This window comes from Camelus ferus, chromosome 31, assembly GCF_009834535.1.
Source record: "Camelus ferus isolate YT-003-E chromosome 31, BCGSAC_Cfer_1.0, whole genome shotgun sequence".
Classification (NCBI taxonomy): Eukaryota; Metazoa; Chordata; class Mammalia; order Artiodactyla; family Camelidae; genus Camelus; species Camelus ferus.
This window is the reverse complement of record NC_045726.1, coordinates 4,357,866-4,385,123: the sequence shown is the minus strand read 5'-3', so window position 1 is coordinate 4,385,123 and position 27,258 is coordinate 4,357,866. Positions and strand designations below refer to the sequence as shown.

Sequence of the window (27,258 nt, the reverse complement as noted above, 5' to 3'; positions counted from 1 at the left end):
CCGCCTGTGTCCTGGGTCAGAGAAGGTTTCTGTGTTCCTGCTAAATGTATTTCATGTGTTTTCTATCAAATATTTGAAGTGATATTTTGTTTCTTTCTTTCTTTCCTCCAAAGCTGGAGAGGATAAATCGGGCCAGGGAGCAGGGCTGGAGAGACGTGCTGAGCGCTGGTGGAGGCGGCGAGGTCAAGGTAGGCCCTTGGCTCCGTTTCTCCAGGGTCGCCCCGCTCTGTACGATGTGTGCAGCTGGCTTTCTTGGGGTACCTTCACTTCACCTAGAGTCTCCCCATCTGCTGTGAATTCCTAGTTTTCCTGTGTGTATTTGGTCCGTAACTTGTACTGATAATAATGTGTGAAACTGAAAGTTGCTGAGAAAGTTGGCTGTGACAGACCGTCCTGCCAGAAGAATCTTGTTAACATCAAATACAGTTTGTCCAGGCAGTGTTCCTTGGGCAGGTTACTTGACTTTTCTGAGCCTTAATGTCTTCATTAAAGAGAAAGAAAAATGTCAAGAGCAGTGGCAGGATCAAGGAGGCAGGGCCCCCCCGCGGCCTCCTCCCCTCTCCTCGCGCTTTGCTGTGAGTGGCAGAGTGTACTGCTTGGGACTGCTGATGCTTACGTACAGTAGGAACATTTTCCTTTAGGCTACGTGGGTATTAGCATGTCAAATCAGGTGGCTGCCTTCTAGAAGTCAGGTGTTGAGATGCACTTTTTCCTCCCGAGGGTGGTGCGAACCTCTGGGCCTTATGAGACAAGCACGTGAGTCCTCTTTGTTTAATTCCTAGGCTCCCTTTTTTGGCAGTGGAGGGGCTGTGGCTCCAGCATCTTTTTCTTCTCGAGGACAGTACGAGCATTATCATGCTATTTTCGATCAGATGCAGCAGCAAAGAGCAGAAGACCGCGAAGTGAAGTGGAAAGGAAACATCCCCGGCCGAAGACCTCTGGAAAGGTATGCTGGCAGTGGCCTGTGCGCTGCCTTAAAGAAAGGAATGGACGTCAGGGGCGTGTTCACCCGCAGAGGAGGCGCCCGGGTGCATCCGGGACTTCCGAGGGGCCGCAGGCCAGCTCCCCTAGTGCCAATGCTGTTAGAAAACCATTGAAAAGATGGAGAGCCCTGTCTGTACAGGACAGCGCAGCCAGGTTGGATGGGGGTGGTCCTCCGTGTGGTTTTGTCTTGTCACGTTCGGCTTAACACCTACGCCTTGTGTGTCTCCCCCATCGGCATGTTGGTCCGAGGGGCTCTCTGCCCGCGGGCTGTGGCCGTTGTCTCCTGTGTGGGTTTGGCCCTTGATTCCCCACAACACACATGGAGCTCTTCACTTCAGCCTAACTTTGTAGCTAATAGATGCTGTAGGCTGTCTAACATACTGTTGAAGGAACATGCGATAACTGTGAACCAACATGTGGTGGTGATGACTTAGCCACTTGCTTGAAATCAGTCCAGACGGAACTGCACTCTGTGCAGAACCCTGACAGGACCGTGTCCTCTCCTCCTCACCGTCCTCTGTCGTCTGTGCTTCTCCTTCGTCTCTCACTGACGGCTCCCTGTCAGCCTACTCCTCAGCTTTTCACTTTTCTTCCATTAAATTAATTTAATATGGTAGTGGTCAATATTTAATTTGCATAGTTCCTTTTCTAAAGTATACATGTGTTTTTTAAATTATTTATTTATTTGTTTGTTTACTTATTTATGTATGTGTTTATGTATTTAATGGAGGTGTTGGAGAATGAACCCAGGACCTCATGCACTGAGCTCTACCTTCCTCCCCTCATATGTCTTTTTTTAGATCTTGCATTTCTTCCACAAAAACATTCCTGTTAAAGAGGAGCAGAAATCATTTTGTGAAAATTTAATTTGTCATTTTGAGAGAATATTTTTGAGTGTAGTAAAAATCTTTATGCTCCCTCGAATTGTAAAAAACTATTGAAAGCTAGTTGAGCAGAGGTGAGCAGTGGAGGTGAAGATAAATAGACAATATGAATTATGTACGGTAGCCTCAGGTGTTGAGCCGAATGCAGACACTTCCCATTTTTGAGGAGAGAGGGCTGCGCACTCACTCGTCAGTGTGTATTTGATGAAACAGCAAAGCAGACCTTGTGCGGGGTTTTAGGCTCTGGTGTTACTAGTCTTTGCAGCGTATGCTCTGTGTGGCTTTATTTTGTTTTAGATCTCCCACAATAAGTGTGTACAGTATGCAGAAAGTAGGGAAAACTGTGTTGTGCGTCTTCACCCGGTCCATCTTCCAGGGTGTTTCTTGCCGCAGTGACAGCAGGGGGTGAGACTGGGCCACGGCAGCAAACTCCTCGGTGACCGTGAAGGGTTTGCATCCGTCCATCCTTGACTTGCGAGTTCTCACACAGCTGTGCGACTCGGCTGCTTCTTCCTCTGGAACACGGCTTCTGTCCTGTCTATGTCTAAGCCTCAGACACAGTGTCACTGTTTTAATTTTCAACTTTTAAACCATGTGTGGCTGTGAGATCATGTGTCATTTCATTTCTGCCAACCCTCTTGATCAGCAGTGCTCGAGCATATAGTGTGCGTTTTCTTTTTCTTTCTTTCTCTTTATTGAAGTACAGTCAGTTTACAGTGTTGCGTCAGTTTCTGGTGTACAGCACGATGCCTCAGTCACACATGAGCATACATGTGTTCGTTTTCACATTCTCTTTCACCGTAAGTTACTGTAAGATACTGAATCCAGTTCCATGTGCTGTACAGCGCAAGCTTGTTTATCTAATCCTGGCAGAGGGGTCACGACGTCCCCAGCAGCCTTCTTTTCTCTCCCAAGTTACAGAAAAGGTTTTACTTCGGATCAGCCATTCTTCATATTCTGCAAATACCTCTAAGGAAAATATTTAGATTAAGTAATTTTTAAGTTTTTGAAATATTTAATTCCAAGTTTCTGACCTTGCTGTGTGTCTCACTCCTCAGGCCAAGGGGGCCGCCGGCCGCGGAGCGAGCCAGACAAGTGGAGGAGTTCCTGCAGCGGCGGCGGGAGGCCCGGCAGAACAAGGCGCGGGCCGAGGGCCACCTGGTAGGCGCCCTGTCCGGGACATTGCGCGCGGTAGCTCAGGGGAGGTCTAGCGTGAGGTAGGTACAGGGGCGGGCGTGCGCCTGTCTGTGCAGGCTGTTCCTCTGAGCGTTTGCCGAGTGCTTCGCTCTCCTCTGCGACGCCTTTTCTGCCGAGGGCGAGGTTCTGTCGTTGCTCTGATGACTCGGGCATAGGTTCACGGCTGTGTCCGTCCTTTAAAAGGAGCAAGCAGGCATGGCAACCCAGATACTTATACTAAGCTAATAAGTTCTTACGTTGCGTCCCCCGCCAATATGCTTTTGGTTTTAAATAATTTTAAGTAGCAAAGAATTGTCGAACAAAATGAGAAATAAACATTTGAATAAATACACGTGTAACTATGCATTTGCTCAAAAGAAAATTAGAAACAAAATATTTCACAGCCTCTGATTACGCCAGTTAACTGAGTTAAGTAGTGTATCCAAGGCAGTGTTAGCAGTTGTTAGGTGATCATTTCAGTAATTTTGACTTTCAGAGGCATAGAAGCGCCCTTTGACCTTTGGTCCACAGAACGGCAGGTGAGTGTTTCTGTCGGCGCAGCGCCCCGTGCAGCATCACATTCACATGGGAAATAGGTCGTTATGTGGTCATATACTTTATTTAGACTTACGCCTGCTGTGAGTTCACAAGTGACATCTTTATGAGTTAATTAGTGTAATTACTCATATTTAGGGTATTGTTTTCTTTCAAATAATACCATAGAAAAATAGTTAGACTTTTAGTGGTTACCGTTTGTATTTTTAACACCCGTCAGTTGTGTTTCTCATATCTGGAGTTAGTCTGGGTCTGTATCCTCCATGTAGATGGAAGAGAACCTTTCCCTTGCCCCATTTCTCCCGTGCTAATCACATCTGGAGTTGTAGTTACAGGTTTTAATTTAAAATATTTTACAACAGTTATTAGACTCCCCAAGACGTACTGACTTCTTTCCTCAGCACTGTTCCTTGTGCCCCGCTGCCCCTCTCAGTTTGTGTCTTCATGCTGCACACTGTCCCCTGTGATCCTTTTGGAGGGAACTGTTCCAGATTTGTCGGCAAATGTCCTTATTCTGTTCACATTAAATTAAATGTTCACGTTCACACTAAATGTTCATTTGTGGTGGTGGGTCTGCTGAGGAACTTGCTTTAGCATTTGTATGTCTGAAAAAGCATTTTGCCCTCTTTTTTGAAAAATATTTTTGCTGGAGGTAGCATTACAGGTTGAAAGTATTTCTTTCTGTACTTTAGAGATGCTCCTCCTCTTGCGTCCTGGCCTGCCTGACCTGGCAAGACGTCTGCTGTCTTCTTCCAGTTTTCCTCCCGTGTGGCGTGTCTTCTCCCTGACAGCACATGGCGTTTCTTCTGCGTCGCTGAGAGCGATTTGATTACGACGCAGCGTGGTGTAGTTTTCTCCATGTTTGTTTCGTTGGTGGTTCATCGAGCTTCTTGGACCTTCTTCAGATTTAGGGAAATTCCGCCGTTCTGTCTTCAGAATTACGTTTCTGCGCCCCTGTGTCCCTGTGGGACGCTCGGTACCCATGCGCCAGCTCGCTGGCGCTGCGCTCCTTCCTTTGGGCCCTTCTCCTGTGCTTCATGTTGGGCGGCTTTTGTCGCTGCGTCCTCAGGTCCGCGAGTCTCCTTGTCCGCTGCGTCTGGCCTCCCTGCTGCCGACCCTGGGCAGACGTTTCACAGTATAGCTTTCATCTCTCACCATCATCCCTCCGCTTTCTGTGTCTGTCTCTGTGATACTCACGCTTTTCGCTGCCTTCTTGGACGTGTGGAATATGACTATAGTAGTCTTTTTAATGACCTTGTCTGCTAATTCTGTCACCTTTGTCATTTCTGAGTCTGTTTGTTGATTATTTTTTCTACTCATCGAGGTCGTCTCTTCCTGCTTCTTGACCCACCTGGTCACTTGGATGACAAACATTGTGTATTTTATCTTGGATTCTTTTTTTTATTTAAATATGTTGGGGCTTTATTCTGGGATGTAGTTAATGTTACTTGAAAACAGTTTGAGTCTTTGAAGGCTTGCTTCTCAGCCTGGCGAGGCACGTTCAGAGCAGTCTTTAGTCTAGTGCTCGCTTGGCCTCAGCGCTGCGCGGTCCTCTCGCTGCTCCGGTGGCATTGGCGGCACCCAGCGCTCTGCTGATTCGGAGGCCTCTCCCCTCTGGCTGTTGGCAGCGTGACACTTTCCCAGGGAGCCTGAGGGGTCGGTGCACCCCCAGGGGCTCAGGAAGCCCGTGCAGCTCTCCAGTGCTCTCCCTCTGCTTTGATCCCCTGCCCTCACACCGTAGTGCCCCTCAGCTTCCCAAGCGCTGAGTGTTCCTCTCTTAACTCGGGGCTCCACTGGGCTCCGTGCAGGGACCCCCGAGCTGCAGCCTGGAGCCGGGGCGGGCAGTCAGATGGGCAGTTCCTGCACTCAGCTCCCTTCTCACCCTTCTGGCAAGGGTCACTGTCACATGCTGCCTGTTTTCCAGTGTTTGAAATCATCGTTTGATCTGTTTCGCCCAGACTCCAGTTGTTGAGGGCGGGAGGGTAGACCCGGTCCCTGCACTGCCTGGGACTGCGGTGGGAGCCCTGTGTGGTGATTTGCTGGGTGAGGGAATCCAAGTCAGAGGCTCTCCCCACCCCATTGTCTTTGTCTCCTTGTTGCTCAGGAGCCTTGAGACCACGCTCTGCTTCCTGCTCCTCTGGGAGGGCGTCCCTCTCTGCACACTTTCTTCACCACTGTTTTTCTAACTTGATACTTTGAAATACTCCTTGCCTATTTCTCGGTGTTTTTTCCTGCTGACCTGACTCAGGCTCTGACCAGATGCTTTGGCCTGAGCCCCGTCTGAGCTCCGGAGCGTACTCAGTGAGCGCCGCTGCAGTGCACGCTGCTCCTCTCCTCCCAAGGGACTGCTGCTAAGCAGGCAGGTTGGGACTTCTGCGGCAGCTGTCCTTTCTCCCTTCCACTACCTCAGAAGGACCCTGAAGCCCGAATTTCACCCACTAACATATTCTTTAGTTTTTATTCAGCCCACACAGTGAGTTTCTCTTACTTTAGAAACTTGCATTTTCTTGTCCATGGATCTAGTGAGTTTTCCTTGCCCGTGTGCTCATTGCTCTGACGCTGCGCTTACTGTAAAGGCTTGTTCTTGGTGCTCTGTTGGCTGTGTCACCTCGGTGGCTTCAGTTTTCTGTCTGTTACCTGTTTGATGGTCCTGGCATTCCTCGCGTGTTTGGTGTCCTTGCGGTGTATTCATGCTTGGGGGTGTCTTTTGCTCTTTATTGGCTCTGAGTGGCCCGCTGGCAAAATCGGGACGTGCTGTTGACCTGGCCTCAGCTCAGTTTTCCATCAGAGGAGAGGATGGAGGGACCCATTGCTGTCCTGCTGGCAGACGCCTGAGCTTAGGAGACCCTAATCCTTCCTGGGTGTTGGCATCACCCTGGGCCGTGGCCGGGCCTTCACTCCAGACTCTCGTCACTTGTGTCTGAAGGCGGCTGGCCCGTGGAGGCGGGCAGAGTGCTGGGTGACTGTGAGCACCGACGCTGCCCTTCCCCGCGCCTCCCGTTCTCACAGCCTCTGCGGGGCCTCTTCCCGACAGGCCAGGCTCATGGCATTTCTCTGTGCTTTCCTCACCTCTGGGTTCCTTCTGTTTGGGGAGCTCCCTCGAGTGCTGATGTCTTCCCCTGAATACAGCAACTTCTCGTCTAGAATTTCGCACAGAGAGGCTGTGGCGTCGCTCTGCCATCTTGCAATCTGAAGTTAGTATTTTCGTTTTGCTGTGTTATCCTTCCCTGCTCTTCCCCTCCAAATGCAGTTAAATACTCTGGAAATTACATCTTCTATGTATCAGGGGCTGGGTGTTGGACATGCCTGCAACTCAGATCTCTGTAGACTTAGAAAAATCAGAAAAGCAAAGCCTCTCACTTGCAGTAGACTGGGGAAGAAGGATCCCAGGTTCTGCTCCAGTGGGCCCTGGTGAGGGGCTGAAGCTTCCGGCAGCAGGGAAGCCTCAGGCTGTCCCCGCCCCATCCTGCAGCTGGGAAGGAAGGCCCTGTGCTGCTCCAGCGGGGCTGGTGAGGGGCTTAAGCTTTGGGCAGTAGTGAAGCCTCAGGCTGTCCCAGCCCCATTGTGCAGCTGGAGCACGGACAGGTGACATGGAGGGCAGTCTGATGCATCAGTGCAACAAAGCCCTGGACTGTCCCATCTGCTCAGCCACTGGGGCACAAGCACATGGTCTATCTGCCTAGAGCGGCAGTCATCACAGAGCTGTGCGCCCACTCTCTCCACCTGATGACACGGAGACCAGGCCCACTGGTGTCTGCCCTCCATCCTTAGGAGATCTGCCAATAGCATCAGGTGGCCCAGGGAAGCGACTTCGTCCTCACAGGGTGGCACCAGGAGGGGCTGAGCAGGGGCCCTCTGAGCACAGAGCGGTGAAGCAGAAGACCAGACTGTCACTGGAGGGAAGCCCGCAAAAGCGGGCCAGGACCTCAGTGGCCTGCTAAAGTAGAACATGTAAACAGGATCGAGTCTTTAGTGTAATACCTAAAATATTGTGGATATAATGAAAAATCACTGGTCATATCAAGAACCGGGAAAACCACAGCTTGAATGAGGAAGGACACTAAGCTGACCCTGGGACCAGTTTGAGTTGACTATTGGAATTATCCAACAAAGATTTTATAGCTGCTTTAAACAAATGCTTCAACAAGCAATTAGAAATTCTCTTGAATGGAAAAAAGGGGGAAATCTCAGTGAAGGATTAAAAGTTATAAAAAGAACAAAATGGAAGTTACATAATTAGGAAGTAATAACCAAAACTTAAAATTCACTGGACGAGGTCGGTAGTGGAGTGGAGATGATGGAAATATAACCACTGGACGTGAAAACAGATCAGTTAAATTTACTCCATCTAAACAGCAGAGAGAAAAAAGACTGGAAAAAATGATGAGTCTTACGGATCTGTGGGATGATAATAAAAGATTTAACATTTGTGTCCTTGGAGGCTGAAGGGCCGTAGAAAGCGTGGGACTGGAAAAAGCACTTGAAGAAATAGTGGCTGAAAACTTTCCACATTTGGCAAAAGACAAATGTAAAGATTCAAGAAGCTGAGCAAACTCCTGAATAGGAGAAACTTCAAGAAATCTTCACCCAGGGATATGAAACTTCTGAAAGTAAGAGACAAAGCAAACAAGTCTTAAAACTGCCAGAGAGAAATGACACATTACCTGGAAAAGGCGACCAACTTGGAAAAGAGCAAATTTCTCATGTGAAACCATGGGGTCCAGAAAGAAGTGGCGTGATGTTTTTCCAGAGCTGAAGGAAGAGACCTGTCCATCGGTCCTTCAGGAATGAAGGGGAAAGAGAGACATGCTCACACGAATTCCAAACTGAAATTAATGTAGCGAATGAAATGAAAAAGATCTAATAAAACAGTGCAGGGTTTAGGTGATTGACCAAATCTTGATAAAATTGAGATTTAAATACTTGGGGAATCATACCATGTTCATTAATTGGAAGAGTCGATGTAGGTAAAAATGTTAGGTATTAAATCAGTCTATTTAATGCAATTACTAGTAAAATCTCAGGAACATTTTTTTAATAGATACAGACCAGTTTATTCAAACATTTATCTGGAAAGGGAAAGGCCTTAAAACAGCCAAAACAATTCTGAAGAAGGCTGAAGTGGAAAGAGTGTCTCTTCCTGATGCTGAGGCTTGCTGAGAGCTGCAGTGATCAAAGCAGAGTTATTCTTGTGGAGGGACAGACACACAGGTCATCCGAATGGTGTGGGGAGCCCAAAAGAGGGTCACGCAGATGTACCAGCTGGTTCTTGGCAAAGAAAGAAAAGCATTTCCACGGAGGAGGGGTTGCCTTTTCAGTATTAGTGCTGGAGAAATTGGACAGCCGTCCGTAGGCGAAAGTATGAGCCTTGACCTAAACCTCACACTGCATACGTACAGTTATTAACTCAGAACAGGTCACGCACTCTAACGTGAAGCACAGACTTACAAAACTCGTAGGGAAAGAAGACAATTTCGGGACCTAGGACTAGACAAAGAGTCCTTAGATTTGACACCAAAAGTAAATCCATAAAAAGAAAAGCTGGGTAAATTGAACTTCATCAGAATTTAAAATTTCTGCTCTGCGAAAGACCCTACTAAGAGGAAGCAAATGCAGACTGTAGATTAGGGGGAAGAATGTGTGAACCCCATGCTCAATGGAGGACTTGTGTCTGGAACATACAAAGAAGCACCCAAACTCAACATTAAAAACCCAAAGAATCCAGTTAGAAAATGGGCAAAGGACGTGCTAAACATCTCGATGAAGAAGATGCACAGACGGCACATAAACATGGGAAAGGTGTTCAACAGATACTGGACAATGCAAGTTAAAACCACAGTGATATATGACTGCACACCTGTCAGAATGGCTGAAATAAAAAATAGTCATAAAATCAAATGCTGGTGAGGACGTGGAGAAAGTCAGTCACCCGCACGTTGCTTATAGAGATGTAAAATGATACAGCTACCCTGCAGAATAGCTTGGCATTCCCTTTTAAAACTAAAACTGGATTTATCCTACCAAGAGCAGGCAGTTCCATTCTTGGGTGTATGTCCCAGAGCAAAGAATACCTGTTTTCACTGAGAAACTTGTTATGTGAATGTTCTTAGCAACTTCATTCTTAATAGAAACGTTTCACTACCCAGACGGCCTGCAGTGGATGAGTGATGAGCAGATTGTGGTATCTCTGCACCGTGGCCCACTCACTGCTCAGCGCTGAAAGGGAGCGAACCGCTGAGTCGTGCACCCAGCGCCTTGGCTGGGCTGGCGCAGAGGTAACACCCAGCGAGGAGAGCCAGCCGTGAGAGGGCGCCTGCTGTGTGACTGCACATGCCAACATTGTGAGCGTGAGTGCAGAGCTGGGGAGCAGACGGGGAGCGTGCGTGTGGCTGGACGTGTCCCGGGGACGGCGCGAGGCGGACTCGTGCTGTGGTGCAGGGCACGGGAAGCTATGTGTGTGGTGAGATGGCACTGACGCAGACACTCAGGTGTGGCAGGTGCACCTGGCGCAGTCCCTGTGGTTCGCCCAGTGCCAGCCTCCCCAGTACTGCAGACGTGCAGGAGGGTGACCTTGGAGGGACCGGATGAAGGTCACGGAACCTCCCTGCAATGGCTTTTCACCTTTCTGCTGTTAGTCTGTAATGTTTCAGACTACCATGTTTTGGCAGTTAACACGGGAGTGACAGACTTGGCCTGGCGTCTCCCATACACTTCGTGAGGGGAAGCTGTGTCTCCGGCAGCACCCAGCCCGACTCCGCAGCGTGCTCCCGCAGTGATGGGGGGCTCTTCCCAGCTCCCTGTTCATCCTGCCCCGCCTGTTTCTGACCTGTATCCCCAAAGCTCAAGCTCTGAGAAGCTCTTGCCAAGATCCCCTGGATGGGGAAGCGCCTTTGGGCTGGAGGAGATGGGCAGAGTGTGGGCATGCAGTGACCCTCTGTCCTGCACACCATGGCAAGGTGATGTCACTGTGCCCAGGCTGACGGCGAATTCAGGTAGTCTTGCTGAAGGCCAGCAGGGGTCAGGTGGCCCTGGGCGACTTCGGGGTCGGTCATAGTCCATGTTGTCACCTGTCCCGGTACCCTGCCCTCCCCGACTCTCAGGAGCGCTGCTGCGGGAGGGAGCTGTAATGTTGATGGGGTAAGGGCACACACAACCCGCCAGAGGCTTCCAGGGTGAGATGCTTGATTTGTAGTCGGGAAGATGAGCAGAGGGAGCCACTTTAAGGACGTGAGGGAGGTCATGGTCCACAGACCGTAGGTAGTTGATGTGGCCAGAATGCAGGCGTCATGATAGGGCAGTGATGGAGGTGGGCCTGGGAGGCTGGACCACACAGCCTGGGCTACTGTTTAGGATGCGGGTCACTTCCTGAAGGCGGTGGCACCACTGAAGGATTTAGGTGGGGTCTGACGTGGAAGAGACTGTGGGAGATGTCAGCTGCATGGTGCAGAGTGGACAGAGTGGGAGAGGTGAGGAAGCTGTCTTGGACACCCAGGGGTCGAGGGAGGAGAGCTGAGCTGGGAGGAGCCTAGGAGGCCCGTCGTTGTTCCTGGGAGGTGCACGAGAGAAGCAAGGTGCTGGCCGCTTGGGGCCTGACAGGGTGGGGGCTGTCGTGTGGGAAGGAGAGGGTGAGGTCGGGTGTGCAGACCATTGGCCGTGTCCTTGCTGCAGAAGACAGGTTGTCTCCACGGCAGCTGAACACGCGCGGGAGCTCGGCACGGGGCTGCGAGGTTGTTTTGGGTTTGACAGTTGGCAGCTAGGTTGAAGCCTGGGACTGAGAAGAGAGCGGGGCGTGAGCAGGAATCTCAAGGATTCTGGATTGTGACGTGGGCAATGAGGCACCTGGAGCGGAGCCTGGGAGACACGGGGGAGGTTGCCAGACGCCGGGGGAGCGAGCGCACAGATCCCGGAGGGGAGGTGCTGCAGATGCTGGTCATTGGGGTGTCATGAGCATTACTGGTCAGTTAAGAATGTTGAGTGTGGGAAGAGATTCAGAATATTAATATTGATTAATATGCCAACTAACATTAAGTGGAAAAACCAGAATAACTGTAGTAAAATCCCAATTTTGTTAAAAAAAAGTTCGTAATTCATACATATACGTATAAGGAAATTTGGACGAGAATACCCTTAAATTTCACGTTTCTCAGATGGTAGAATTACGTATGATTTATTTTTTCCTTAATGTATAAATTTTCTACAGTGAACGTATATCATTTTTATGAGAGAAAAAATACTGATGTAAGTCAGGTGGATTCAGTTGAAACTGATTTCTTGTGGAAACAGTAATTGCAATATTTGTTCAAAAGGGTCCGTTTGAATTGTGAACTTGGAGGTCATCAGTGGCCTTAGAAAACTTTCAATCGTAGTAGGATCAGAAACCAGAGTGTGGTGGATTGAAAGATGGATGGGAAGCTGGAAGATGGAGGTGGTGAATCCAGAAAGTGCGCGTTCACCAAGCTGATGGAAAGGCTTGGACAGGGAGCTGGGGCTGAGGGTGTTTTCAGTTGGGAGGAGCTTGCACAGCTGTGTGCAGAAGGAAGAGAAAACGGGCAATTCGACAGCCCTATGCTTTTATGGAAGGGTGTTAGTCATTTCTAATAAGGAGATAACTCCATGTTTCTGATAAACTGCTAGGAAACGAGTTGGCGTGGGGTTGGGTGTGATCACGTGCAGCCTGGTCACGGGGTGTGGTCCGTGCAGGGCCTGCGCTCACACACCTCCTGCCGAGTGTGCCTGCGTGTAAAGCAGCCCTTGGAGAAACAGCGGGCTTCTGTACAGAAACACTGTGAGCTGGGGCTCAGCTGACCCCCACGGCAGCCTGAGAGCCTGGCTGCTTGAATGGCCCATGAAACAAGGCTGGTCTCTCTTTGAGTAGTTGGTTTGGGGTCTAATTGCTACCTTCTTTTCCCGCTGAATGTGGGGGTTAAATAGAGAAAGGAAATGCCAGGGTCTGTGACCAGTTACCCACCAGACAGGGCCAGCATTTGCCAAAAGTCAAAAAGTGGCCCCAGCTGTTCCTGGGTGAGACGCTGCTGGAGCCTCGGTCGTTGTTTAAACTTAGTGCGTTAAATGATGAACAGGGAATCCTGCACAACCTGGCAGCCCTGTGCGGAGGCAGGCCCAGCTCTTCAAGAGGAGGGAAGCCAAGGAGCAAAGAGGAAGAGGTACGCCCCCGCATGCTCGCTGCCTCCTCGCCGCTTTGCGTGGACTGCCCTCCTTTCCCGCATGGTGCACATTCCTAACAGCCACCGAGGGCTTCGTGGGTCTGTAGGGACCTGCTCGTGTACTTTGACCGACATACTGTGCCATAATTTTGCCCCGTAACTGTTGTTCAGTGTCCTGAGTTCCGTTTCTTTTCTGTTGAAAAAATTAAATATTTGTAATCATTATGCATTTCTTTTCGGAAATAAATTTGTCTAAATTAAACACTCAAACGCTAATATTACATTTTCATTAACCAGATTGCAAAACTTTTATTTCTTATATTCAGATTAACACTTTTCTTTAAAAAATTTTAGCAGTAACAATGTTGGTGGGTTTTTTTTTATTAAAATGTTGCAATTTTTTTCTCTCCTCGCAGGTTTATCTGGCAAGGCTGAGACAAATAAGACTGCAGAATTTCAATGAGCGCCAACAGATTAGAGCCAAGCTTCGTGGTGAAAAGGCAGGTTGAAGATCTATTTTTTTTTAAAGTAGTTGGATGACATAGTATGTTGAGATTAAAAACACTGTGCACTTAAAATAAAATCTGATGAAGACAGTGAAAGTCACAGAGTGGAAAACTGTACCCTGGGGTAAAGTGAAGCTTATTTATATGACTCAAAATTGGTAAGACCACTTGTTCAGGGGGACTCTGAGAGGAAGGTGTGAGTCCTAGCTGTGGACATGTCAATGGTACATTTTTATATCACTCTTTCCACCTTTTCTCCCCATGTCCGTAAGAGTTGATGGTTGGGGAGAGTTCGCTTGCGGCTGTGAGAGACGGTGGTAGCACTGAGCAGGTTACCCTGTGCACATCAGGGGATGTTCACTCAGGTGAACTCAGCAGTGAATCAGAGGCTCTGCCCTAAGGGGTTTGCTTACGTGCTTTTCTGCAGAAGGAGGCTGATAGCCCCGAAGGACAAGAGGGAAGCGAGGAGGCTGGCGTGAGGCGGAAGAAGGTTGAAGCACTTAAGGTGTGTACGGGGCTGACTCAGGTCTTAGAGAACATCGAAGTATGAAAGAGAAAATCGTGCTCTTAGGTCTTTCAGAGGAGTCACCTGTTTCTCTTGCCTTAACTTTTCTTTGCCTTTTATCCCTCACTTGATGGTTTCTCAAAAATAGCCTTTTTCTCTCTTTATATTGTATTTATGGAGAGCAGTTTGGTGAAGCCATGGCGTAAATACATGAAACAGTTACACAAGTGACCTTAAAAAGGAAAATGGTAAACTTAGAAATGGAAACTGTAATTGTCCACTTCTGTGAAGACAAGTTCGTGTGTAACAGTTTAAAGTTTTTACGTTTTTCTTTCCATTAGAGTGCGCCTGCATTTACTGTCATCCCAGAAATATTTATTGAGCAGACACTGTGTGTTGGGACCTGGCTTACGTGTGTATTCGGCAATCACACACCCGCGCGCGTGCGCGCACTCATACACACACGTGCACTCACACAGGTGCTGGGGATACAGCTTACGTGTGTATTCTAGAACCATAAACACACACACACACTTCTTTTTTGGCTAAAAAGTAAAAGTTTTTATAGGCCTGGAAAAAACCCAAACCCTGTGCCTCTCTTTGTCCTACCAATTTTCCGACTGCTTTTCCTTCCAGGCCCAAGCGAGCGCGCGCGCTGCGGTCCTGAAGGAGCAGCTGGAGCGGAAGAGGAGGGAGGCGTATGAGAGGGAGCGGAAGGCGTGGGAGGAGCAGGTGAGGCGCCTTGCGCTCCTGGGTTTCACCGTTTTCCCTGCATCGCTCCGGCTCTTTCGTCAGCTAAGGGTGGTCTGGACAGAAGTTACTTGGGGGCTGGTTTTGAGGCCAGAACCTAGTTTGTCTTGCGTGTTTTTTATCATTGCCGAGGAGCTAATCACAGGAGCAGCGTCGTTTAGAGCCCGCCCCTCCCTCCGCCTGGGTCTGTGGCGCTGCCCCGAGACCCCCCGCCCCCGAGGGGACTGGCAAGCGCATCCATGGCGCGCGCACCCCCTTTCTGTCTGCTCTCCAGGTGCCTCCTTGTCTTGGTGATCTTGGGTTTGGAGTGAGTGTTAGTTCCTCAGAGGGCTCCTTCCTCATTTCCCCTTCACTCTGCTTTCTCCCTTTGTTTTCCTTAGTTATGTGCTGTTTTTCTCTGAGAGATGCAGTTTAGGATAATTTTTGTTCTTTTTTAAAATCCTGTTGGAATTTTGAACATACTACCTGAAACCTACAAATTAACTTAAGAAGATCTGACATGTTTATAATAGTCTGTATCCAGAAGCATGTTAAATATCCAGGTTTACTCATTGCATCTTTTATATCTCTTACATTATTTGGATCATTTTAAACTCACACTTGTTATAGTTTTTGTAAAGGTTATTTCTTGATGGTTTCTAATTCCATTTTTGCTTTTAAAGATTTTTCTCCCTGACAGAACATTGCTGACGTTTTGGCTCACCTCTTACACGGTGGGTTTACCTGTCCCACCAGCTTTCGGGGTCCTTAGCGTGCAGCAGTATTACAGGTAGTCATGATGCATAACAGTAACTCCTGCAGTTCCTGGTTGTTGTGTGCAAGGCACAGTGTACCCACTGCGCGTGTGTGGCCCTGTTTAATCCTTACGACTTTACAGAGCAGATATAGACAGGACAAACAATCAGGTGAGGTCACATTTCCAGTACATACAGAATACAGCTTTGGACCTGTTCCTGTCAGGTGTCAAAGACTATTCTTAGGCACTACCCTTAAACCCCAGCTTTAAGGTTTGCTTTTTATGACCGTTTTATTCTTACTGCATCGGCCAGAACTTCTAGGACAGTTTTAAATGATAATAGGGATACTATTTTTGTTCCTATCTTTAATGGAAATATTTTGGTCATTCCTCCGTTATGTACGGTAAAATAGTAGAGAATGTAGTTTGAGCTCTAGGTTTTACAGTCCTTATCAGAAAGGTGTTCTGAGTTTTATCAAGTGCCTTTGGTGTATGTGTTAATGTGACTGTGCTTCTTAACCCGCCCACTGAGGCGGGGTGCAGGGGGGTCTCTTCCTAGCACAGTCCTAGCGGAGAACCATGTAGCTGCGGAGGAGTGAGTGAGGGTGCAGGACTGCAGGAGTTGGACGGAGTCAAAGCGGTTTTGTGATTTCTGCCCTTCCATTTTCTGTCCACAGCAGTTTAAGGTAAACACTGCCCCGAGTTCTCCATCCTCTGCTAGTTACGTTTTTCTCTTCGTTTTCCAAAGTCCAGCAGTGGAGGACTCTCATCTTAGTTCCCCCTTTGCTTCCTGATTTGAGACACTTCGTGAGCAAGTCTTGACTATGAGACAGTCCCATGGTGGGGTAGCCCGTCTCCCCCCTAAACTGTAATTGCTCTGATCTAGTACTTGTCTCTGGCCTCTGGGTCAGAATCCTGCCTGGCTTTAGACTGTTCGCTCTTTACCTCATGTTTTGAATCTGGTGCTCTCTGTTTCCCCTCCTCTTGGCCTTTGCTTCAGACACAGCAGGGCGAGGGCGTGCGTGTGAGCTAACACTGTGCTGACCTGCTGCCTCTCCCCCCGAGGCAGCTGCAGTGGCCACGCTGTCAGAAGCAGAGATGTTCCGTCCGCAGTCAGAGTGAGTCATTCCCCTGTTCGCTCGGTCTCCTGGCCTGGAAGCCATGAGCTGGCCTTGGCGGCGCAGGCCTGCTGGAGCGGGGGCCTTCTGCCTTGTCCTCGGGGGCTGTCCCCTGGCCTGGAAGCCGTGAGCCGGCCTTGGTGGTGCAGGCCTGCTGGAGCGGGGGCCTTCTGCCCTTGTCCTTGGGGGCTGTATCTCCACCGCAGGAGGCAGGAACACCTCGCCCTGGGCCGCTCTGCACGGGGCAGACCCTGTGCAGGTGCCTCGGCGCGAACTCCAGTGTGTGCATTTCTAGTCAGCCTTCCTCGCGGTAAGCCCGCCCTGTGGCCCTGGTGCCCAGCCTCAGGGCTGCAGTTACAAGCCCCCTCGTGGCTGGTAGGTTAGTCTTCAGTAACCTGCTCCAGCAGTCTGCATAGCACGTGAAGGTGATGGGGACAGTGATGCAGCCATTAAATGCGATGAAGGGCTCATGCTTCGTGCAGATCCGCCTTATTTAAGGTTGTGATCCATTATGCAGAATTACGTGTGGGCATCAAAGCATTGACCATGGCGGTCAGCGTGGGAGCTGGCGGGTCGTAACACAGGTGCATTCCTGGGGAGTTCTGTGACTCACGCTGCTCAAGAGTCCTGCGCGGAGACCACGTCCCGGTGGAGTGAGGAGGAAGGAGGCTGGGGCTCCGGGGTCCAGTCTGTGCCTCAGCCCTGCCTGCTCGTTAGCCCACTTGGGGGACTGGCTTAGTGTTCATAGGCCTTTGCCTCCTCATCTCCTGACGAAAGTCTTCATCCCTGATGTTTCCTAAATTTTGCCTAGAAAAATAATCCTCATCATGTAAGTACTTAGTCCATTTTAATCTACAGAGAATGGATTGAAGTTACTTTACCAAGCAATTATTTCAGCAGGAAGTCTGATCTAGCATAATCTAGATGTAGTGGAGGGGGCTTCTGTGTCTGTATTTACTCACTCACCTGTTTCTCTAACTCAGGAGCGGCTCACGTGGTATTTCAAGTTGGCCTTAGCATTATTCAGTCCCTAAATGTCCGTTAGAGGTTTGATTGTATGTTGATATGTTTTTGTTCAGTACGATCTCAGATCTTTCACTGCATTCTCAAAAGTATCTTTGAACTAACAAACAGTGAAAATCACTGCCTTCATTATTCTGATTATTTGGCATGTATACTCAATTATATACCTTTTTCTTTCTGACACATTTAATGGTAAAAATTGTGGTACTAAATAGGACTTGAGAGGGGAGAATAATTTTCATGTGTGATGATAGCAATTTTCCACCGAAATAAGTGTTGCTTTCCCAGCCTGCATGTATGCTTATCTTGCAAGTAAAGCATATAAGGAAGAGAGATTCAGTTTTTAAAAAGGTAGCAATATATTTAGTAATTAAAATTCAACGAAAAATAGAATTAGGGAAATTGAGAGACTATATTTTTTGGTGTGAGTTTCTTTTTAAATGTGTTTAACTCTTTCTGTGTGTTTCGCCGGTGTTTCTCTCTCAGTCCTGCCCTTTAACCTGCCAGGAAGGCCTGTGAGGCCCCCGCAGGGTGGGCACCTCACCCCTCTGGCATGTTCCTGTTCTTAGACACACTCATAAATGCCCTGGAGCAGTACTGGTTCAGAAAAAATGTTTCGACACATACTTTTATATTTTTGTATATTTTACATTTCAGAGGCAGGGTTTAGAGAAGTTAAATATGAATTTGATAAAATTTGGCCACAAGGTATCTTTAGGCTGTATAAAATTATGTGTGAAATTGCTCTATACTCAGAACATGAAATCAAGGCATTTAATAGTATTTTACTAATATGCGTTAACATCTTCCTAGTCATTCAGCATGTAGAGGTGAAATAGTACTTGCATTTGTCCATACTTCAAGAGTAGCTAAACGTTCATGTATTTATAAACTCGGCCTCAGTACTTGGTGAAATTTTTAGTCTTGTCAATAGGTGGCGCTGCTGGTTAATTTTTTCAGCAAATAGTAAAATTGACAGCTAAAGGAGAAGCAGTTTTACAGCGATAATTAAAAACCTTTTGTGGAGCTATAAGCAATAGGAAAGTCTTGAAATGATTACCCTTATGATAAAATATCTAGGGAAAAAATCTTCTAACGCAGTTTGTTTCTTAAACCTGACTTATGAAACTTTCAAGTCAATGTTTCATTCATACTGCAAATCAAAAAAAAACCTTTGAATTTTGAAAAACTTAGAATGAAGTATGTATTCTAGACTTAACTGGGTGATCAGTTTGTAACAAAATTAGGTCATTTGTTTTGAAGTTTTGTGTTTTTGTCTTCTTTAAAACTTTGCTTTTCGTTTTCTTAATTTGGTTACTTTTTGTGTTGTTTTATCATATTTGATCATCTTTCTGAATTAAAAACTCAGTTGAATGTTTTCTCTTTTGACAAATTTAAAAATACATTATTATCTTCTATCTCAAGATCTGGTTCATATTGAAAGCACTAATATTTCTGTTTGAAAACAATGTATCTGTGATGTTTACACAGAAGGCTAAGTCTGTACTAGTAAGTGACTGATGTGTATGTATCACCTTGGCTGATAATGGTGTTGCCTCATCTCAGTAGTTACCTTGAACTGCCTGTCATGTTTCAATAACTGAGTTACTTTGTTATGAAGTAACTGTAACAGTTGGTAGGACGTTCTGTTTGCATTTGTTCTTTGGTTTAGTTTTCATGTCTGAGTTTCTTTGCTTGTCCACCATCTTGGGTTCTTTTGACAAGTTTAGCTTAGTTGACCCAGAGGCCTGGTTATAGAACATGGGCATTTACTGAAGGCTGCAGAACAGCCTTGTCATAAAGATACCGACAGCCTTGTCTACACAATGGGTCGGATATCTTAGATTGGAGACTGCATACCATCCTTAGCCATCTACGGCAACCAGGTGGATGTTAATATAATACAGGGTAGACTTTTAGTAGTGACATGTAAAACTCTTCATTAAAATACCTTCTGTTGATTAAAAGAGAAGGTTTCCTTTCAGAGATGAGTAGTTTGATGATACTTAACAGAGATCTCCTACATCGGACCCTAACCCCACTGTCCCGAGTTTAATTGTCACTGATCTCATGTTGTGTTTAACTTAAAGCACTTTATCCATAAGCAGATTTTTTATGTGTTACTTTAGGTTCCTCTTAAGGTTGAGATTAATATAGAAATGTCTCTATTTAGTATATTTTAAAACATAAGAATACAAAGTCAAAATAAAGGGTTTTCAATCCCCTTATGTGACTTCTGCCATTAACTAAAGGCAGATATGCTAAATATTCCATAGAGGTTTGTACGTTTTTCTCTTGCCCTGTGTCTGCGGTTCCAGAGGGCTGTGCTGTGTCTTGTGTACATCACGTAAGAAGTGTGTGTGCATGGATGAGCACTGTAGAGAGTGTGGGTAAGCAGAGTGTAATTAGCGAGAGCACGAGTAGATGGGTGAATTTTTTATTCTTTGACCAAGAGTTGCTGTAATGTTCCTATTACAGAATTTTCCCAGTGGCTTTGGAACTGACTTTCGAGATCACCTCTGTAAGCAGAAATGAAAATTGTATCATAGGTTGAGTAGGGAGGTTGGTGCTGTTCTTACTGGAGTGAAATTGGTGAGATTCATATTACCACTTTTGTTTATTCATACAATTAAATTACTTTTTTGATCAATTTTTTATCTCAGATTTTTTAAAGCTCATAAGGTGAAGTATTTGTCTCTCAGGTTTCTGCTGCTTGTTGGCTTCTGTGTCACAGACCTTTGCACGCAGTGTTAAGGCTTTAAATTCTCATTATGCACACACGAGCGGGTTTTGTTCTATTCTATAATCTAGAGGTCAGAAGCACTTTGTGTAAGTCTCTTTGTTTTGTCAAGGGCGAAAACCAGAGTTTTGGTGTTTAAGCCAAATAGCCCTGTTTAACAGAAACTAAGTAAGTATTTACTGAACTATAGTAATTGCAGCTTTATTAGGCATACAGCTGTGCACTTTATATAAAGTATCATGTCTAATCCCTGTAGCAGCGGGACACTTTGTGCAGCATTCCCGTCTTAGAAGAAGTCTGAAGTTCAGAGAGGGTGAGAAGCAGCACAGAGTCGCGGGTTGGAGTGGGGGCGTGTGTGAGCCCCGCCTGCGCCCCGGCATGCCGCACCCCCCACACACACACACACACACGGCGTCCTGGCTTCTCTCCGCGGGCGGGTCCCCGGGTCTGAGCCCCCAGATCACTGGGCGCACAGCTTCTGCTCCGGTCTCACTGTGACTGCTGGCTGGTTTGTGCTGCCCTCTCTTCCAGGCTGTCATCCTTTCAGGGAAAGCACTTGGCCATCATTTTGATTTTTCCTCCTTTTTTTTTTGTTTGAAAATTATTTATTGCAGTTAGTTTTCTAGGTTTACTGAGCTAGAATTCTCAAATAATTCTCAAATCAGAAATTACTGAGTTAAATAAAACGGCAGTTTGCACATCCGAACTAACTCGTTTCCTTCAAAACGCTCACATAGGGAAGTAATGTACTTGTTTAAAAATGCTCCTGTTTGTCCAGAACCAGTTGGAGCATGTTATATATCCCAGGATTTATGTTCCGTTTTTGAATATACTTTATGGTAATAAGACGACGATAAAGTTTCAAAACACTTCTGTATAATCTTTCAAAAGACTACTACTCAGTTTTGTGAGCTCTAGATTTTTTGAAAAGTTATTTATAACAACATCTTAAATATCAGAATACCTTTCAGCAGTGCTGAACTGAGATTAAAGCAATGTTTTCATCTTCCTCTTCTTTTTTGATAGAGACTTATTTTTTTAAGAGCATTTTTAGACTCACAGCAAAATTGAGGGGATATTACATACCCAGCCGCCCCACAGGTGTGTGGCCTCCCCCATTGTCAGCGGAGCCCACCAGATGGTAACATTTGTTACGATTGATGAGCCTGCGCAGACACGTTGTCCCTGGAAATTCCTAGTTCACGCCATGGTTCCCTCTTGCTTTTGCACATTCTGTGGTTCTGGACACGTGTATAGTGATATGTGTCCATCATTGTGATACCATACGTGGTGTCTTCAGGCCCTAAAGTCCTCTGTGCTCTGCCTGTTCATCCCTCACTGGCCCCTGGCAGCCACTGACCTTGTTACTGTCTCTGTAGTTCTGCCTTCCCAGAGTGTCGTGAGGCCTCTGCAGGTTGACTGCTCTCAGTGATACTCAAGTCAGGCTCCTCCTTGATTTGCCTCACTTGATGGCTCATTTCTTTTTATTCCATGTAGGTACCGGTTTTTTAACCATTACCTACTGAAAGGCATCTTGGTTGCTTCCAGGTTTTGGTGTTTATGAATAAAACTGCTGTGAACATGTATGTGTATGGTTTTGTGTGGACATAAGTTCTCAGCTCCTTTGGGTAAATACCAGGGAGCGTGATTGCTGGATCATATGCAAGAGTATGTTTTAGTTTTGTAAGAAACCACCAAACTGTCTCTGAAAGTGACTGTGCCGTTCTGAGTTCCTGTCAGCAGCGATGGGAGTTCCTGCTGCTCCACGTCCTCAGCAGTGTTTGGTGGTGTCAGTGGCGGGGTTTCAGCCGTCATAGTTGGTGTGTAGCAGTGCTACATTGTTCTAATTGGCAGTTTCCTAATAGGATGTGAGTGGAGCATCTTTACATGTGCTTAACTGCCTTCTGTGTGTCTTTGGTGAGGTATCTGTTCAGATCTTTTGCCCATGTTTTAATTAGGTTGTTTGCTTTCTTACTTTTGACTTTTAAGAGTTCTTTGTGTATTTTGATTAACAGTCCTTTCTGTCTGTATTTCATTTGCACATGTTTTCTCCCGTTCTGTGGCTTGTCTTCTCATTCTCTTGACAGTGTCTTTCACAGAGCAGAAGTTCTTAAATTTGATGAAATCTGGCTTATTAACTCTCTTTCACAGATTGTGCTTTTGGTGTTGTATCTCAGAAGTCATTGCCAAACCCAAGGTCATGTGGATTTTCTCCTACGTTATCTTCTAGGAGTTTTGCAGTTTTGAGTTTTACATTTAGTTCTGTAATCAGTTGTGAATTAATTTTTGTGAAGGGTCTGAGGTTTTTGTTTGTTTGTTTGCCTGTGTGTGTCCAGTGGTTCCAGCACCATCTGTTGCTAAGATTGTCCTTTCTCCATGGAATTGCCTTTGCTCCTTTGTTAAAGATTAGTTGACTCTATCTGGGTCTGTTTCTGGGCTTTCTGTTCTATTCCATTGATCCATTTGCTATTCTTTCATTAACATCTTGACTACTGCAGCTTTTAGTGAGTCTGGGAGTCAAGTAGTGTCATTCTTTACCTTTGTCCCTTCAACATTGTGTTGGCTACTTCCATCTTCTTTCCAACAAAACATATTAGAGTAAAATGAAAGTCCACAAAACTCAGTATCATAATTGTATTACTATTTCATGCATAGAAGACGCCCAGTAAGTACAGTGTTTGAAATATTTACTCATCAAAAATCCTCGTTTACTGGTTTGAAGAAGAGATGGAAGGAGGGAGTGGGCTTGCTGCCCGTGTTGGTCTGCGCTTATTTTTAAATGCCGTTTCCTCATATTTATGGAAAATTCAGAATCTTATTTTCACTAAAAATATGTGCAAGATAAAAGCAGCACATGTATGAATGTAACAAGTGGTGTTTTTAGTGAAATAAATCTCATTACCCGACCCTTTTGCTTTTTCCTTTCTTACTTACGTTGACATTTTTATCATCAGGGCTCTCATGTTGGATGATTGATGTTCAAACTTCAAGAAGATTGTGCCAAACTTGCAGGAATTGTAGAAGCGTTTCTTTCTGAAGAATAAGATTAATAAATAAAATATTTTTTCTTTCTGCCAGATTTTGTAATGGATTAAAATTAAAGGAAGAGGATTAATGTTTAACTCTGTAATCTTGTAGAAGGCAGTTTGTGAAACACTGTTAATGCGACGGAAAGGAGTTATTTAGTGCTGTGTGACACACAGTTATGTTTTCTGTGAGGCCAGAGGTGTTTCTCTCCGTTCACCGATCTTTCCCCAGCACAGCAAAAATTGAGGAATGAAAAGAACTCCTTAATAAAAAAAAATTTTTTTTCTGCTGTATAGCACAAGGAACTATGTTCAGTCTCTTGTAATTGCCTTTAATGGAAAAGAATATCAGGGGGAGGGTATAGGTCAAGTGGTAGAGTGCATGCTTAGCATGCACAGGGTTCTGGGTTCAATCCCCAGTACCACCTCTAAAAATAAATAAATAAATAAACAAACCTAATTACCTCCCCCCACAAAATAAAAATTTTTTTAAAAGAATTTGGAAACGAATATATGTATGTGTATGCATGACTGGGACTCTGTGCTGGACACCAGACATTGACACATTGTAACTGACTGCTTAGAAAGAAAAAAAGAACTTGATAGAGTGGACAGACAGTGATCTTGTGATGCCACTTTAATTCTTCATGCAAATGTGCATTTCCCACTGTGCTTGCATTCTTTATGACAGCTGGTGGCTAAAGGAATGAAGAACTCAGATATGTCTCCGCCCTCGGGGCAGCGTGGGGCAGGTGGCCCTCCCTCAAAGCAGCAGGCGGGACCTGTCTTCTCTGTGACTTCAGCTTTGAAAGGAGTGGGTTTGGTAAGTCTCCTAACATTCAGAGCTCCTCGAAGTCCAAAGGTTGTTAAAAGGCTTCAATTTTATGAAATTACATTACTTCCTAATGTTCCATTAGGTTTTTCTAAGAAAAAATTTACTTCTTAAGATTTTTATGTATGGTTTACTCTGGATTTTGGAGCCTCACTGCTTTTAGGTTTTATATGTAAGACCACCTGGTAGATAAAAATATATTAAAATGACTTTTTTTTTAACTTTATAAGAATATTGAACAAAAAATACAGAAATGTATGAAAACTAATGCAATAAACATTTTTATGTCCTAGCCCACAATTAGTTTCACCTTTTAAAAAAATAATGTCTTTTTGGTACTTAATTAACTCTGGGAATAATGTGCAAGACATGTCTGCATGTGTTTTAAAATGTTTGGCATCGCAAACGCTGGAGGACTGAATTAAGTGTAAGCAGAGTCCCAGTTAACTCACCAGCGGTGTCTCTGACCTTCTGCTGGTGAGTCTCTGCTGTGCCGTGTGGGTGGTAGAACACAGAAACGTGGGGAAGTGGGAAGTGAAACTTGGAACTGAGTGCTGGGTGTCGTCTGAAATGTCAGAGCTCCGTTCCGAGGTGGAGGGCACGGAGTTCGTGATGCGGAGTTCCCGCCTGAGCTCCAGCAGGCCGAGGAGAAGCCTGTGGAGTCATGTCTTGCGTTAGCCTGCTTTTCTCCTTTCCTGGAGTTGAAGTCTGTGCCTTTCTTCTGTTGAACTTCATCACATCTTTGCAGACAGCACTGCTGTTATTGGCACACCAGTTTTTTACAGCCTTTGTGTTTATCTTGAAAGTAAGACTGCGTAGGAAATACGAGTCTTGGTCACACTCAGGAGCTTCGTGTAGGAAACACTGGCTTCACGTGGGTGTGGTCTCTCTCTGGTGACGACTGGTGCCGCGCTGTCCTCCGCAGCCTCAGGGGCCACTGCGTGGGTCCCTTCCTCCTCCCCAGGCTCTCATCTCAAGTAGCTGTCACCTCTCTGGTTGTAGCGGCTGCTAATTCCTGACTGCTTTACTGGGTAAAGTGCTCTTTGTCTGACTGACATTAAAACTGCTACTTTTAAACTGACCACTGTTTAATAAAATTTGCAGTAATTCAAGTAGCTAAGTGGTTTTTCTCTCTGTGTTTTCTTGGTAAATAAATATCACTTACTTAAAATCTTAAGAGCTGCTTTTCCTCACCCAGAACCTTCCAGTTACCTTTGCTCTCGTAGTTTTCTTAACACTAATTTCTTCTTTTCATATATTTAAAAATTCTAGGTGGTCTAGATTGCTCTGATTGTACTAATAAAAAGATAATTCGTATTATTATTAGTTCAAAAGAGTCAGAATTCTTTGTGGTTGCTTTTTGCTTAGGGGGAAAAGCCAGTTCTCAGTTACGTTTAGTACGGAGCACAGCTAACAAGAATTTGTGTACCCGAAACAACATAAAGATAGCTTCCAAACACGTAACTTGAATTACTCATTCATCAGAACTTCCCTAGCTCTCTTGGAGTATATAAATTAATTTTTAAAGTTCCTACCATAAATTCAAAATTACCAAAAATCAGGTGCCCAAGAGAAAGAGGCGGTAGTTAGACATGTGATGAGGTAATCCAGAACTATGACAAATAATTGAGAATTGGCCTTTCTGTTGTGTATTAAGGCTACGAGATGATAACATTTAACTGTTTCTCATTGCTGATAGCGAAGGAAGCTGTGTTAACATTTTGCAGGAATAAAAATATTCACAAGGAGCTTGAAATGTTAATGAAAAACAAAAAGTAAAAATATCAAAAATTTTAACGTAGACTTCTAAGAAAAACATTCTTACTCTGTAACTATCTGTGTTTAAAGGACAGAAGCTTAACTGACACGCAGGAAACCCCGGAAGAAGTGCAGAAGACCAGCAGTGCTGTTTCAGTGGGTACAGTTTCCACATTTTCTCTGTCATCATTTTACTTGGTCGTATACCTACTAAAATACAACATTTTACCTTTCAGAGTAAGCGAGAAATACTTCGTCGGTTAAATCAGAATCTTAAAGCCCAAGAAGAGGAGAACGAGAAGCAGGGCCCCTCTGAGCCGGAGCTGAGCGCTGCGCACGAAGACGCCCCGGGGCAGGAGAGGGAGAGGGCCCCGGCAGATCGCAGGAAGTGGGAGGCCGGCGGCCGGCTGGCTGTGCCCGCGGAGGGGCTGACCCTGGACACGTCCTTCTCTGCCTCGGGAAGTGCGTGCGGAGGAGCCGGGTCCCAGCGGTGGGGCACGGAGGAGGGGGTGCACTTGGGGGCCGGGGGGCATTCCTGCTCCAATGAATGAGAAAGGAGAGCGCGACTCCAGGATAACGGGCTCTGTTAGGACGGCTGCGGGGCGAGCGGGCGCTGTGCCCCAGTCTCCGTCGTGTCCTCAGGTCCCCTGTGACCAGAAGGAGGAGGGCAGGGGGTAGGGGCGGGCAGTGCACTCGGCGGGGTCTGCGAAGGCGCTTCGTGGGTGTGGACAGTCTCACCGCGCCCTCTGCGTACTGAGGGCTCTGGGGACCGGGCCGGGTCCCCCGGGAGTAACCGCGCTGCTGCAGGCGCATGTGCTGGCATCGGCCAGTCTCGGAGGCCCGGGGCGGCTCCCGAGGGAGAGCTGTGCCGGGGGTAGGGTTGGGTGGGGTGGGGCGGTGAGCCTGAGCCGTACGGGGGCCCGAGGGGGCGTGCAGGGAGCAGCCAGGCTGGGCGCACCTGTGCAGGCAGGTAGGCACCAAGTAGGGTCGGAGACGACGCTCTGGTGATGAGTTCTTTCAGCTTTTGCATGTCTGTGAAAGTGTTGATTTTTCCTCCCTTTTATTTTTTCTGGGTATAGAATTCCTAGTTGACGTTTTCTTCCTTCAGTGCTTCGGGGGGTGGCTCCAGTGTTTCCAGTTTGCACTTCTCGTGGTTTTCCGTCAGCCTCATTCTTTGTTTCTGTGTATGTGATGTGTCTCATTTCCTCTGGTTGCTTTTTAGAGTTTTCCCCCCAAAGCCTTGGTTTTAGTAAATTTGATTATGCTGTTCCTTGGTGTCATTTTCCTTGTGTTCCTCTTGCTTGACTTTCATTGAGCTTCCTGGATTTATGAGGATACAGTTTTCATCAAATTTGGAATTTCTTTTTTGCCATAATTATTTTTTCCAGCTTTTTCTGTCTTCCTTGCTAGAAGTTCAATGTGTATCTTGTTAATGTTTCCTTGTCCCTAATTTTTATCATCAGTCTTGTCTATAGCTTGTTGAATGTGTAGAATTTAGTTA

At 46.3% G+C, this 27,258-nt stretch overlaps 1 protein-coding gene across 9 annotated transcripts in view; it reads left to right on the top strand.

Annotated features, from left to right (window-relative positions):
• NEK1 (NIMA related kinase 1) overlaps positions 1–27,258 on the top strand; it is an 89,337-nt gene that overhangs the window by 26,995 nt on the left and 35,084 nt on the right. For 7 of the 9 annotated variants that reach the window (XR_004316313.1, XM_032470760.1, XM_032470767.1 and 4 more), the window contains 10 exons: positions 114–188; positions 783–946; positions 2,927–3,029; positions 12,680–12,763; positions 13,180–13,263; positions 13,697–13,774; positions 14,411–14,506; positions 23,859–23,990; positions 25,848–25,913; positions 25,994–26,219. Coding sequence is in view for 8 of the 9 variants with exons in the window: in XM_032470760.1 (XP_032326651.1) it covers positions 114–188; positions 783–946; positions 2,927–3,029; positions 12,680–12,763; positions 13,180–13,263; positions 13,697–13,774; positions 14,411–14,506; positions 23,859–23,990; positions 25,848–25,913; positions 25,994–26,219 (1,108 nt within the window). In the remaining variant the exon portion in view is untranslated. The remainder of the gene's footprint in view (positions 1–113; positions 189–782; positions 947–2,926; positions 3,030–12,679; positions 12,764–13,179; positions 13,264–13,696; positions 13,775–14,410; positions 14,507–23,858; positions 23,991–25,847; positions 25,914–25,993; positions 26,220–27,258) is intronic. The other 2 variants (XM_032470768.1, XM_032470766.1) reach the window with 1 other exon arrangement.